General features: G+C 36.5%; 2 protein-coding genes across 2 annotated transcripts; one reads left to right on the top strand and one right to left on the bottom strand.

The window, feature by feature from the left end:
* Positions 1–4,341: 4,341 nt before the first annotated feature.
* LOC111490279 (triose phosphate/phosphate translocator, non-green plastid, chloroplastic-like) lies at positions 4,342–7,856 on the bottom strand. Its single transcript, XM_023138854.1, has 9 exons — positions 7,300–7,856; positions 6,270–6,392; positions 5,973–6,125; positions 5,640–5,725; positions 5,448–5,532; positions 5,170–5,289; positions 5,021–5,089; positions 4,775–4,904; positions 4,342–4,692 (listed from the first exon to the last, which is right to left on the bottom strand). The coding sequence occupies exons 1-9, from the start codon at positions 7,714–7,716 to the stop codon at positions 4,616–4,618; spliced, it is 1,260 nt and encodes a 419-aa protein (XP_022994622.1). The 5' UTR covers positions 7,717–7,856; the 3' UTR covers positions 4,342–4,615.
* Positions 7,857–9,234: 1,378 nt separating this feature from the next.
* LOC111490299 lies at positions 9,235–13,970 on the top strand. The gene is made up of 6 exons (XM_023138883.1): positions 9,235–9,643; positions 10,234–10,347; positions 11,872–11,952; positions 12,474–12,646; positions 12,744–12,840; positions 13,467–13,970. Exons 1-6 carry the CDS (start codon positions 9,347–9,349, stop codon positions 13,575–13,577), a joined length of 873 nt encoding a protein of 290 aa, XP_022994651.1. The 5' UTR covers positions 9,235–9,346; the 3' UTR covers positions 13,578–13,970.
* Positions 13,971–14,444: the final 474 nt, after the last annotated feature.

Raw genomic sequence — 14,444 nt, 5'->3', positions numbered from 1 at the left:
AATCTAATAGGTAAATGAAAAATGGGAAAGAGAAGCAACATTCATCAATTTCATAATCTTTTAGGTTCCTTCCAAGTTTCAAAATCCTAAACTCAATAGTCAACATTCCTAAAACAAGAGCTTCATTCCTGATCCAGAACTTGAGGTAACTGCATAATTCCTTTCTGCTACAAAAGAAGGATGATTTAAAGCCGAATGCTCGACTAATAGACAATGAACCACGATCGTATATACTCTATCGTCCTAGCAAAACAACACATAACAACCTAACTTGCACACAACCACCTTGTACCTAAGCTCACAGTCAATATCAAGCAGAGTCTAAAAGACTATAAATCTCATTAACAGAAGCATAGTACCCAATCAAAAGGCCACATTAATTTCACAGATTATTTGAAAAACAACAAAAATCGACGTGATAGAATCAAAACTGCAGTCCGAACTTGTTATCCAATGGTCTAACAATTGCTTCCAGTTCCCTGGAAGGGGGGAAATCAAAGAGAACATTGAGAGTAAACTAAGGTGATTATTAAAAACCTTGGACTACAAATATTGACTATAATAGTTTTTACATCATTTACAACCATCACTTAGCTAAGCGTTCGAGGCCTTCTCCACGGGGAGAGTTTTAGCATCACCCATCAATTTGGCACGCTTTGCTTCATAATCTTTAACAGCAGCCTTAATAGCGTCTTCGGCAAGCATGCTACAGTGCAACTTAACAGGCGGTAGGGAGAGATGTTTAGCAATTTCCCTGCAGCATCGAGTATACCAAAGTTATTATGAAGTATAAACCTTGAAGGCTAGAGGGTGGTAAATGCAATAATGCAATCACCAAAATGCGCATTCACAAATACACCAATAACCAAAAGGAGAATGATGAACAGAAGGAAGGCATAAAGTAAGTTGATGATATTATTATTATGTATTTAGGTATTATTCTTTTAGCAAGCCCCGGGAGCATCTAAAACTGCAAGTTTGTTCTGGCTCATTATCTTAAACTCACTGATTTATGGCATGACTGCCGCAGTACAACAGGAAAAAAAGGCTAAACACTTAAAAAATGAAAACAGTACAATTTTGAATCGAAATCTCATACTATAACGTGCAAGTAGAAAATATTGGAATCTTCAATAAAGCAAAATACCAACTGAAGTACATGGATCATTCAGTGCACAAAGAAACGAAAGCTGTTAGTAGTTTGTAGTTCGATCAACAGAAACACATTCAAATTTTAGGTGTCATATGCTGCAACTCTGAAATTTGAAAACTGTTGGCAGTGGTGTTCCACAAATAATCCTACAAATATGAATTTTAAAACTATTGGTCATATCCATTATTTGTTGATAATGACTGCAGAGAACATACATTGAAATGACTTTCGAGAAGGCTGAACATACATTGAAATGACTTTCGAGAAGGCTTACACGTATTTTTAATAGAAAAGGAAATAAAACTCCAATTCAGAGCTCCACCACAAACACTTTCAAAAAGTTAGCATCCCTAAATAAAATTTTTGGCCATGTAGCCAAACATCACGATGATTTTTACAATAATGGAAGTAGCTACCCACACTTCATACCAATCTATGAAATTATACTACCATATATCTTTCCCCCAGGACTCATCAAGAGAAAAAACAGATAATATATCTAATAGAAAAACATCAAATGAACAATACGAAGAAAACTCGTCGAATAATAATCAGATGAAAAGTACATGGTAAATGAAACTTACGAATTTTTAATGGTTAAGGCTTCTTCCATATGCTTCCCTTTCACCATTTCTGTAGCTGCAAGTTCAAAATTCACATATTTATAAAGCCCTCTACATATATAACCTAATGTGGCCAGAAGATCACAATTCACTTGTAGTAAGTACCAAAAGCTTCTAAAGAAACAAATACACAAAAGCAGAATGTGGAGAGAGATCAACCCGCTCTACCCCATACAGTAGAAAAACCCAAAAACTAAATTTACTCCTAGTCCTAGCAAAGGCAAGAGACAAAGAGACCAAGACTTTCATTTTGCATATTCCGAACAGAAAGAGAGAGAATGGTACATGGCACGCTCATTCGCCTTAGGAGAACGACATTAGATGACCATGACAGGACTACCAACGTCCAAGGAGAGTGCAAACAATGGGTCACTATAGCTTCAATAATAATTTTGTCCGTCCAATGAAATTCAGGAGCAATTTATCCACAAACAAGGCTACCGAAATTCCAGTCTTCGAGCTACATTCTATATCGAATAACTTGTGGAATGGCATGCCGCAGGCTGAAATTTTATTGAAACGGCCAATGGAACCTAGATATCAACTTAAGAACAACGATTGAAAAGAAAGGCATGAAGTTTAAAAGCCCATCTCCTTATCCTCGAGGGCAGGAATCAGAAAAAATACCTCTCCGAACCTATCAAAACATACAGCAGAGCTAAAACTTGAAAGCGGGAGACCTAATGAGCAATTTTTTGTAAAAAATCCAGCATAACAATGACGATTCGAGAAATATATTCACATCATAAAATCCAGCACTAAAACAAAATGCGTTTCCGATTCTGTCCCCTCCTTCCAGAAATCACAATGAAATCGCAAGATATCAACAACAAATATAGTTATCGATTTCTCCAATAAAGAAATTTAAGGAACAGAGAAGAAAAACGAACCCAACGACGAGGAAGCAATCGCGGAACCGCAGCCAAACGTCTTGAAGCAAGCATCAACAACCTTACCAGTCTTCTCATCGACCTTGATCTGAAGCTTCATAACATCGCCACAGGCGGGCGCACCAACAAGGCCCGTGCCGACCGTCGGATCGTTCTTATCAAACGATCCAACATTTCGAGGGTTACTGTAGTGATCAATAACCCTCTCGTGGTAAAATCGCGGGAAGATTTGAACGGCCGGCGACGGAAAATCCCTAGACACAATCCCTAGAAGCCTCTTCGAACTGAAACTCAACATCTTCACCGATTTCCCTCTCTCTCTCTCTCTCTCTCTCTCTCTCTCCAGGAATTCGGGAGACTGGTTTTCCAATTGTTTTTTTTTCTAATCTGCACGATTACAGAGCATAATAAGAAATTTGGCTTTCTTACATACCTTGCGATGATGGCGATGATCAGTTAGCGGTAACCACGTGGACGGTTGAGATGAATTGGAATTATGCCCCTTTTCTTTTCTTCCGATAATTCGTGGGCTTGGTGGGCTCGTTTGAAGAAACTTCCGAGTTAGAGCCGTAATGGGCCTGGTTGATCCATGAACCCAGTAATGGGCTTATAATCAAATATTTTCATATCAGGTACATTACAATTTTAATTTTTCAACTTCGGTCTTTAAAAAGTGAACTTTTAAGTTTTTTGAATTTTTTAAATATTTAATAAATTTTTAAAGTTCCAATTTTTAGGGAATATGTTATGAATATTTAAAATTTTAAATAATTAATTGATTTTAAATTATAATTTTATATTTAAGGGACCAAAATTTTCAATTGGTTGAAACTAGAAAAAAAAAATCTAATATTAATCACTTATTGGAGACAAAATAAAAAATACATAAATCTATTAAAATTTAAAGTTAAAAGAACCTATCATATGGATTATGTTTCACTTTATCCTTAATGGTTGTTGTATTTAATTATATTTATCACGACAATTTCTAACGTTAATGTGATTGATAGTTATTGTTCAAGTTAGCAAATATTGTTAGGTGAGCCGAAAATATTGTTCTCTTTGTGCTTTCTCCTCCAAGACTCTCCTCAAGATTTTAAACGTATCGGTTAGGGAGAGGTTTCTACACTCTTTCAAGGAATACTTCATTCTTCTCTCCAAGTAATAGGAGAATCTCACAATTCACCCACCCCTTAGCCAGCGTCCTCAATTTCCATACCCTTTGTAGGAATACTTTGTTATTCTCTCCAACTAATATGAGAATCTCACCATCCACCCCCACCCCTTTGGGGGCTAGCATTCTCGTGAGCATACCGCTCAGTGTCTAATTCTAATACCGTTAACAACAATTCATCCAAGTCCATCGCTAGTAGATATTGCCCATTTTGGCTTGTTTTGTATCACCATCAGCCTCATAGTTTTAAAACGCGTCTTTTAGAGAGATTTTCACACTCTAATAGGGAATACTTCTCCTCTCCAATCGGGGTGAGATCTTTTTGTACCAATAATTCTAGTAATAAAGGTAAAAATCATTAACTACCTTACCGGCTGAGTCAATTTCAAGTTATAATTACACCCTGCCATTTGTAAGAGTGCATTGTGACGGCCTAATTCAATAAGTTTCCACCTGTGTTGAGTAAAGCAAGTTTGCAACAAGTGGGAAACACACACCGGGTTTAAACCTGAAAGCACAAAATGTTCGCTTCTAATATCGTGGATGGACATTTAAACCAAGCGAATGTGTGTCCAGAGGGAAGGAAGATGGCTATTTATCCACGGAGAATAAAAGTCATCCTGAAGAGCAGAAAGAAATGGTATAAAACTGAAGAGAACAAAAACCTTACAGTTGTTTTCTACATGGATCGTGCGCAACTACAAACAAATCATTGATGGATTTTTCGTTATCTAGCAGCAAACCAACTTATTAAGGCAAAATTTCATGGGAGGCTTTAAGCTGTCTTTGGCTTAGCTTTGATGCGCTTAACTCTTGAATACAGGAAAACCCCAGCAAGAGCTACTCCAGTGCCTGGATTAGGTCCGAGAACAGTAAGTATTTTTAAGCGTTCAACATATATTCACAAACAGAATATGGAAGCAGCCGATATTACCAAGAGAGTTGATTGGAGAAACTGGTGTTTGGAAGAAGATAACAGAGCTCACGATGACCACAACACGCTTTACACAATTTCCGACCGAGTGGGTAACAGGCGAAACTCTTTGCAAAATCATGTAAGAAACCTGCAAAAGTCACCCCAATGGCTGTCAGTGAAAATCCATTTTAGCTATATTTGAACAAGAAGCAAGACGTAGACATTTCAAAAAAAAAAAAAAAGTATATGTTCAGGAAATCTTACCTGTTGGTATGCATGGAAACAAAGGGCAGCAAGAAGCGACCTAGTGTAGACTTGATTCATGTTCAAACCCTGTAATAAAAGGAATTACAATGAAGAACGAGATAAAACTGAATAAAATTTCAACAGAACTTTTAATTTGAGTTACTCACCGCTGATTGAAGGTATGCAGGAGTGAACTTGACACCTTCCATGAAGATAGCCACAGGGGATAGTAAGAAAAAGGACATGACCGTTATAATTGAAAAGAGCGTGATGTTGTCAATTGAATCCTGTTTCAAGAACAAAACGTTGTTACTTACCACACCAACGAGCAAAGATATTAATAATATTTTCTCATCCATTTAGATATAGAACATATGTTCCAAATCAATACAATTGTAAACAGAAGCAACGCGGGTAACGAGAAAGACGAATCAGTGGTGCTTACATCTTTCTTCACCATGACCTTTTTGCTAAGGACGTTACGAGATTGATTAGTCACATTGGACGCCATTGCACTCCAAAATCCAGCCCTTTTACAAGAAATATGATATATCAGAAATTGCATAAATAATCCATTTTTAGTTGTCTATTTAAAAGAGTAGACATGAATATTGATATACTAAAACACTCGTCTTACCAGTTGAAGGACGCCTCAGTGGCAGATGCCAATGCAACACCACCGACAATTGGCAGAAGAGATGCAACTACCCAGGGAGTGGGAGTCTTCAAAGACACAAAGACGAACATCAGAGTTAAGATATCACCAATAATGGACAGAAGGGATGCAACAACACAAGCACTTTTCTCACAATTATAAAAGGTTAATGTTTGGACCTCAAACATAAAAAGTAATAGAACATTTAATTGCTGAAAATTCAGGGCTGATTCTGCTCTGACTTTCGCCAGGGATATGAGCACGTGGTACTAAAATACATAATTATCTAAGTTGTGACCGGACATAAATTCATACCTCTCCAAGAAACATTGCCGACAGGATAACTGAAAAAAATGGCTCCATAGCTTTGATTGTGTGAGTGAACGATACTGCTACTTTCCCAAGACTCATATTTGTAAAAAGGTTCCCCAATGTGTGAACGAATGCCAGCGGCAGAATAGCAGCAAGCTGTCAAGTTTTAAAGAAGTCAAAACCTCGAAACGAAAATTTTTATATAGGAAACAGAAAACCTCAATGAATATTCATTTTTTTAAAATTAGTTACGCATACAAAAGATTCCTAAAACCTGAAAGAGGGTAAAATAACGATTACCTGAGCACCACTGATCTTTGGCCTTTTGTAAAGGTTAAGTCCCCACATAAGAACAACAAGTACAGTACCTACAGCAAATTGAACTGCAGTGACAGTTACAGGGAACGGGAACACCTTGAGAACCTGCAAACAAGTAGTGTCAGATAGTATCAGCGTCTCCCAAAGAAGCTAGCATTTCAAGTCATCTTGACCAATACAAGTCAAGTTGAAACTTGAAATGAATAAGCAGGTAAAAGAGTTGCACGAAATATCGAGCGAGCAATTTACTTAATAAATACTAAGGATTTAATTCCACAGTGTGCTACTTAAGGTCGTTTGCAGAGTAGAAAAACCTCTCAAGGTTAATCAACTTTCAACTATCAACATACCAGCAAGAGATTAACCATACCTTTTCGTTCCTTCGTCATTATCAAGGTCTTCATACAAAAAAATATTTTCCTACGGATTTACTAGAAGATCTTGATTTTACATCTTTATTAGAACAACTTATTCTCTACCTCGTCCAAATATGATAATATCGGAGGTGAAAGAGAAAAGCTGGTGTCGATATGTCAGAAGAAAGACTCCTGGAAAAATCCTCGGAAAACAATACTGGCATAGAGAAAAACTGAATATAATATAAGAGACACATCTTACACCATCCTCATGCGTATTTGATTATTAAGATAATTTAAGCATAAGAATAACTATTTCACGATAGGATCCACAAACAGAACATTACGAAGCCTCGGTTTCTAGATGTACGTGTTGGATGATGAAAGTCCCACATCCGCTAATTTAGAGAATGATCATGGGTTTATAAGTGAGGAATACTAACTCCATTGGTATGAAGCCTTTTGGGAATCCCAAAGCAAAGTCATGAGAGCTTAGGCTCAAAGTGGACAATATCGTACCATTGTGGAGAGTCGTGTTCATATAACAGTACGGACATTTCATGCAAATCGAACAAAATAACAGCTAATTTCTAACAACCGCGCCACAAAAAATGCACAAACACCGTAAATTTTCAAAGAAAAAGAAAACACCTAACCTGCTTGTTGTAGATGTTAAAGTAGATGTTGAAAAGGTACCAGAGGCCAAACAACAACCCGAGCTCCAACGTTTTCCTTAGATTACCGCCAGCACTAGCATCCTCTCCTGCGCTATCCGGCACCGCAGTGGCCTGAACCTTGAAATGACTCGCATCAGAATCCGAAGCAAGCGAGGGCACGCCAGTCCATGGCCGGAGTTGCGCAGAGGAAAAAGGAGACGAAGACAGAGTCCAAGATCGCTGCGGCCATGAGGAAGTGAGACGAACATTGTTCAGGTCCCCGAGATCTCTGGAATTCGAGGAAGACGAAGAAGATACCCGAACTGAGTTACATCCAGAGCTGAAAGACGAACTCAAAGGCCTCCGTGGCTTGAGAAGAGGAAGAGCAGGCGATAAAGTAACCGCAGAGCTCTGCATTTCGAAGGCCTGAGCTCGAGATCTGAGATCGAAGAAGAGAACAAGGCGAAAGAGAAGGACCTCGGAGCGTCCGCCGAGGAGAAATTTGGTGAAGCAGTGGTTGGTGGCGCGATTGCAATAGCAAGAATGAAGGACTAAGAAGCCGCTAAAATTTGGGGAATTAACTAGTCAAAATTGAGCGCCCAACGACGGTTATTCCAAAACCAATTAATTTTTTTATTTTAAATTTTTTAATTATAATTTTTATTTAATAATAATACATCAAATATAATTTTATTTATTTTCAAATATATAAATATACATATATATATATTAATTATAATGTATTTTGTTCTATCCCTTGACCAAATTCAACCTTGTGAGGCTGCTGAACAAAATATTTATAAAATATAAAATACTTTTTAAAAGATGGCAATAAAATGGATAAAATACTTTTTAAAGGCAGCAATAAAGGCACTAAAAAAAACTTGGAAAATAAATAAATAAAAAAACACGCATTTTTCCACCTGCCGGCGATCAAATTGGAATAACTTTCTGTCTTTCTAATATCCTTCCTTTTTTGCCCTTTTCACGAAAAAAAAAACTTTAAAATATGATATTAATATAAAAATATTAAACTTTATAGATTTTTTTTTTTTTACATCCGAACAGTATAAATATGTATTTTTTAATACGATCCATTAAAAATTTCTGAAGAATAATACGAAATTAATAGCACGACCCTAACATAGACATCAAAATTAATACGGAATTAAAAATTTTGAAAAAATTTTAGAAGAATATTTTTATTCATTTTTATAAATACAATCTTTGTTGAGAATTGTTGGGAGTGAGTTAAGGCTAATTTAGGGAATAATCATGAGTAGGAATACATCGTATGCGGCCTTTTGGAAATTTTAGAATAAATTCATGAGAGTTTATGGTCAAAGTGGATAATATTATATTATTGTGTAAAGTGTTATTCTAACCTCTTAAACTCTAATTTTAGAGTCAAAATTAATTAAATACAAGCTAATTTAATAAAAAAAAGTTTAAAATATCTAAAAATAATAATTAAAAAGAAAAGAAAGGGTTAAAAGTGAGGGTATTAATGAAATTTTGTATTTTTAAATTTTTTTTTAAATTTCAAAATATAAAAGTTTTAAAGCTATTTTTAAGATATTTTTAAATAATTAAAATATATTATTAAATTTTTTGAAAATTTAGAAGTATTTAAATAAAAAATGAGCTGCGTATAATTACCATCACCAGCTGTCACTCGTCTTAGACGACAGTACTATGAAGGACCACAGTGCATCTGACACGTGGAATTTCTGTTCCACGTACTTAAAAAGGAAATCCTTTTACATTAAATAAGTATTTAGAAAGAAAAATAGTATAAATGCTTGTTTCCCCCTAACCCTACTTAATCTCATTTAGGCTCATTTTAGGGGTAATTAAGTAACTTCACTTAATCTTTTTTGGATTTTAGTTAATAACGCGCGTACAAGTATCGCTATATGCTGAAGAACAGAGCATCTTCGCTGCCATACAGGATTCCAATTCTCGCTTCATGTTACATTGATCAGAACAGAGAATCTCTTGATTCGAACAGTGAGAGTTGCAGCAGGATTTCGGAAGAGAGGAGAGGATGCATTCTTTGAGCTTCAAGGTTTTTGGTGATTTTAATGCGGGGTCGAGGATGAATTTAACGGGACGAGGAAGCTTTTGTGTTCCGGAAATGGAGGTTGGGATAATTAGGTGTTTTGGAGGTCGTCGAGCATTTGGAAGAACTTGTAGGATTGTAGCATGCGCTTTGGAGAGGAATGGCGATGGTGGAGGAAGTCAGAGCCAGAGTGCGAGTACGAGTCGGAGTCGTTCGTTTCTGTCTCGCAGTGAAACTTATGCACTACTGAAGCAGCAATTGGAGGTTGCCGCCAAGTCCGAGGTCTCTCTCTTGTTTTCTCTTTCTCTCATAACTATGAGTCTCATAAATCAACGTGTTTAAGCTAATCGTCGAAGTTCACTCGTCTGGTGGAATCTTTAACTTTCATTGATGTATCGGATTATTGACTATTGCCGCTAGGTCATTTTTTAATTGCTAGTTAGATTGATTCCGCATAAATTTCTGGTTAAGGAGCTTAGTTATACTTATCGATGTTTGTTTATGATCAGATATGCGTTTCCTCGTGTTCTATTGTTTCTATGTGCTGGAGTTCTCTCATGTCTGCTCGGTTGTCGATTCTATTTTTTCTGTAGCTTTCCAGGTAAAGTATGGTTGAATGGAAAGGCAATATCAGGACTGGAATATGTTTTGCAATCTGAATATGCTTGAACATTCACTGGTTCCCTCATTTGGCCTTAATTTATGGCCTGAAAAAGTTCAAGTATCTGGCTAGATGCGCCCTCTAGAAACTTAAAGGCCCCTCCCCTAAAGACTACATTAGAGTAGTAGATGAAACAATTGTAATTCTAACGTTTTCAAATGCTACGTTCAGTTTACGGATTTTTCCTCTGAATGTCACTTGCTAACTCTAGGATTATGAAGAAGCTGCAAGGATACGTGACTCGTTAAAATTATTTGAAGAGGAAGAGCCAGTTTTGCGTCTTCGAAGACTGATTAAGGAGGCTATTTCTAGTGAGAGGTTTGAGGTACACATTGTTCCAGATCTTTCATTATTGACAATATTTTCATTTTACTTGAGACTTGAGAGTAGACTATACCGAATGTTTGATTAATCCACCCCTCCTAAATGGTGTGAAAGTTATCTTATTTATAATCAAATAAATTACAAGAATATGAAATAGTAATAAATGGAAATAACAATAAATAGAAAAATACATATGATAATAAGACAAATATTAGATATTTGCCTTATAATAAAATATCAAATATAATATATATGGTAAACTATAATTTATTACTAAATATTCTTAACCCCCCACCGCAAGCTAAGCGTCAGATTTAAACGAACGTGAAGCTTGAATCTGAAAAATTCAAAGAGGTTGAGAAACACTTTTTATGAAGATGCTAACAACCCGGTTCTTGGTCATCAAAAATTGCAGAGGGATCGCCGCTCAGCGGCGATGCTGCCTTGGCTTCGGCGAGAATATGTCTAACCCATGAAGAGGGATTGTCGCTTAGCGACGATGCTGCCTTGGCTCTGGTGAGAATATTTCTAACCCCAAGAAGTAGAAGGGGAAACCTAGAGCAAGGGACAAAGACAATGTTGAAGCCGGAAGAGTCGCCACATTGGGCGAAGGAGCCAATTTTGGCGAGAAGGGCAGTCGGAAGAGTCGCCTCATCGGGCGAAGAAGCCAATTTTTGCAGGAAGGGCGGCGGCAACTTGGTTGGCGAATAGGCCAGTGCGGCACCCAGATTTCGAAGGTAAATCTCTGCAGAAGGTTGATAGGTTTAGGTTAGGGTTTATGTGAAGGATGAAGGTTGATTGGGAAGAAAATGAGAGAGACTATATTGGCCAAGGGGAAAACCGATTGGGTTGGAAAATGTGAGGTTGTATGTACAGAGTATGACGAAAGGTGATTTGGAGGTCAATAGGGTGGAGCCGAAGAGTAATCAATCGGCTCCACCTGCGGCAACCATGAAGACTGCCCCTACGGCGTCAAAGCCAACAGGGGTGGTGGAGAAGAAGATTAGAGGATTCAAAAGCCATTGAAAAGAGAGGATCGGGGTTGTTAAACCGAGAGGGCTCTGATACCATGTGAATGTTTGATTAATCCACCACACCTAGATGGTGTGAAAGTTATCTTATTTATAATCAAATGAATTACAAGGATATGAAAATAGTAATAAATGAAAATAACAATAAATGGAAAGATACTTATGTATTTGCCTTATAATAAAATATCAAATATATTATATATGGTAAACTATAATTTATTACTAAATATCCTTAACACCACCTATTACCGTGTCGTGTTCTCTATGAATGACTAATAAATATAATGGCTTCAAAACCGATGGACATATGCCTTTTTCAGTTTTGGCCCTTGGGGTTAATAATTTGATAAATATATTTTATTAATTTCTGGACAAGCTTGGCACAAGTCGGTGGCCGCAGCCTTGACTGACTCCACAACTTTATTTCATCTCGTAATACCATGACTTCATCACTACCTTTTTCCATTTATCTATTTGCAAAATTTTCTTTTCAGGATGCTGCTAAATATCGTGATGAGCTGAATGAAATTTCTCCTCACAGTCTTTTGAAGTGTGCAAGTGATGCGACAACTTTGGTACATTTTTTTATCTTCTTATGAATGTTGTTGATGGATTAAATAACATACCGTTTTTTCAATTTATAAAAGTAACCTCCTCTTGCTATCTGAATCAAACATACTATCCTATATGCTACCTAATAAATGTCTGTTCTTATTTCATTCATAAAGAGTTAAAAAATGACAATTATTCCTTCCTTCAGAATAAATTGATTAGAGAAACGGAGTGTGTAGAAGCTAGAATCTCCATGTGTGAGCGGATGAAAATCTTGACAGTAGACATAATTTTGATTGATTCTGTAATGTTATGAACCAAAATAAAAGATAAGAGAACTACACGATCGCCCAAGTAATTTGAGGCACTTGGATCCTTTCTATCTTGAAATCACTCAGGCCTAAACCAACTGAATCAATGCTTAACTTCCTCCTTTCCCACTTCCCCATTCATAATCAAAGACAATGACTAACTCTCTATTATTTACTAATAAATCCCTATAATACTACTAATTCTCCCTTCTAATGTCATTCCTATCATGTAGGGTATAAGGGTACAAGTCAGGAGTGTTTACATAGAAGGCCGAAGCCAGCCTTCGAAGAATCAGTACTTTTTTGCATATCGAATTAGAATAACCAATAATTCAAACCGGCCAGTTCAACTTCTCAGAAGACATTGGATTATCACTGATGCAAATGGGAAAACAGAAAATGTCCGGTAAGTTTGACTTGCTTCTATACATTCCTCCTTGATGCATTAAGCATGTGAAGGTGTGTTCCCCCGCTCAACCTGGATGTGTTTTTTATTTTTGCAGGGGTGTTGGTGTTATTGGTGAACAACCAGTTATACTTCCCAAGACTGGCTTTGAATATTCATCAGCATGCTCATTAACTACTGCTAATGGTAGAATGGTTAGAACAATTTTACCTATATGAACTTCTTGTTGTTTATATTCTTTTTCCGTTTATAATTATGTCTGTTTTTCTGATCCAGTAAAAGGACTGCTATAACGTATTGTCTTAAACATGTCGAGTAAAATTTATAGTCAAACTTGTTTTCATAAATTCACATGTGGAGTGCACACTTCAAACACGCTTTCATTGGGAATTTTTTGTTTTGCTTTTTAGTGGGACATCCATGATGCAATATTATTTTCTTTCTTATTTATGTCTAACAAGGTAAGAAGCTGTAAGTTCTTGATATTTTTTTAAACTCAGAAATGTCTAACAAGCCTGAACATCCATGGTAGACGATAAAGAAAAAGCCTCACGAGGCATTTCTCTTGAAATTGCATGCTAAATAAATTGTTATCTTTTGGTAATTGCGCGTTCACATTGCATATCACATCATGTTTTTTTCCAAATTCTACGCATCTACTCATTTTATGAGTGGAATTTTTCGTAATTGAAAAAACAGAATATTTAATTCTTTTTACTTTTACATAATAAATTAAATCTTAATCTTACTTGTGAATTCATGCTTATTTGGCATTATGAAAATGGGTGGTAAACCTGAGTTCTTTCTAAATGTGGTGCAGGAAGGTGACTATGAAATGAAGTACATTGACATTGTAGGAGAACAATCATTTAACGTTGCTATTGCTCCATTTTCTCTCTCCATATTAGGAGATAGCACAGACGCTTTCTAAGGTGTAAACTGCAACCAAAGGTCAGCCAGGCAGAGGTTTTTTGGAACATCAAGAGCTCTGTTGATAAAGCTGTTTGCAGATTTTGTAGATATTCTTTCATTGGGGATGCGATAGACCAAGCCTTGCCAACAAATCCATGATAGTCTCAAATGAATTTGGAAATGTTAGGAGCTTCTTTGTTTATAGACTCCGGAGAGAATTGTTGTAAAGATCAACGTGTGTATAGATTTGTTGCCACTTTAATTATAGTCGGTAGACCCAATTCATTATTTTGAAATTGAACCATATTGTATTAAAAAATTCTCTGTCACACCCACCAACCAGCATCTTAGATTAATGTTGCACCTGTCTTGATGATAAAAATGTGGCGAGAATCTCATATTTATGTTCAGCTGTACGACGCAGTCATGCTCTAAATTTTCTTTCTTGTAGGTTTTAATGCTTCTTCTTCGTCACAATGGTGCCTTGACTGATTGGTCAGCGGAGTTAACATGCTTGTTTAATTTATTATTATTAATATCCTTTACCCTTGTCCTTTATCTCTGGCTTTTGACCAATTAATTATTGCTAACTATTTCCAGCCCATAAAATTACAGGAACTTTGCTGGAAATTTTGAGTTCAATATGGGTTTGGCGCTCTTGACCAGGGCGGCATCGAGTGAATGACCAAGGCAGCAGTCAGTCGGTACAATTATTTGAACATTATTTCTACCAACTATTTTACATTATTTGAAGACCCATTTACTATGTTTTTACAAATTTTTATTACTGCTTCTAAATTCAACCTTTCCCAATTAACCCAGGGATTCTCACTGCCAATTAAGGTGCCTTATCTTGCTTAGCCTATCAACATTCCACCCTATAAAT

This window comes from Cucurbita maxima, unplaced genomic scaffold (genome assembly GCF_002738345.1).
Source record: "Cucurbita maxima cultivar Rimu unplaced genomic scaffold, Cmax_1.0 Cma_Scf00015, whole genome shotgun sequence".
Taxonomy (NCBI): Eukaryota; Viridiplantae; Streptophyta; class Magnoliopsida; order Cucurbitales; family Cucurbitaceae; genus Cucurbita; species Cucurbita maxima.
This window is presented reverse-complemented; position numbering and strand designations above follow the sequence as displayed.

What these genes read in the sequence shown, in the direction of transcription:
- LOC111490279 (XM_023138854.1), bottom strand. Translation starts at nt 7,716, where the DNA reads ATGCAGAGCTCTGCGGTTACTTTATCGCCTGCTCTTCCTCTTCTCAAG. An exon ending in GTTTCCATGCATACCAACAG is followed by an intron (nt 4,905 to 5,020) that starts GTAAGATTTCCT and finishes TGACTTTTGCAG; the next exon opens with GTTTCTTACATGATTTTGCA. An exon ending in TTCTCCAATCAACTCTCTTG is followed by an intron (nt 4,693 to 4,774) that starts GTAATATCGGCT and finishes GACCTAATCCAG; the next exon opens with GCACTGGAGTAGCTCTTGCT.
- LOC111490299 (XM_023138883.1), top strand. Translation starts at nt 9,347, where the DNA reads ATGCATTCTTTGAGCTTCAAGGTTTTTGGTGATTTTAATGCGGGGTCG. An exon ending in TTTCTAGTGAGAGGTTTGAG is followed by an intron (nt 10,348 to 11,871) that starts GTACACATTGTT and finishes TTTTCTTTTCAG; the next exon opens with GATGCTGCTAAATATCGTGA. An exon ending in CAAGTGATGCGACAACTTTG is followed by an intron (nt 11,953 to 12,473) that starts GTACATTTTTTT and finishes CCTATCATGTAG; the next exon opens with GGTATAAGGGTACAAGTCAG.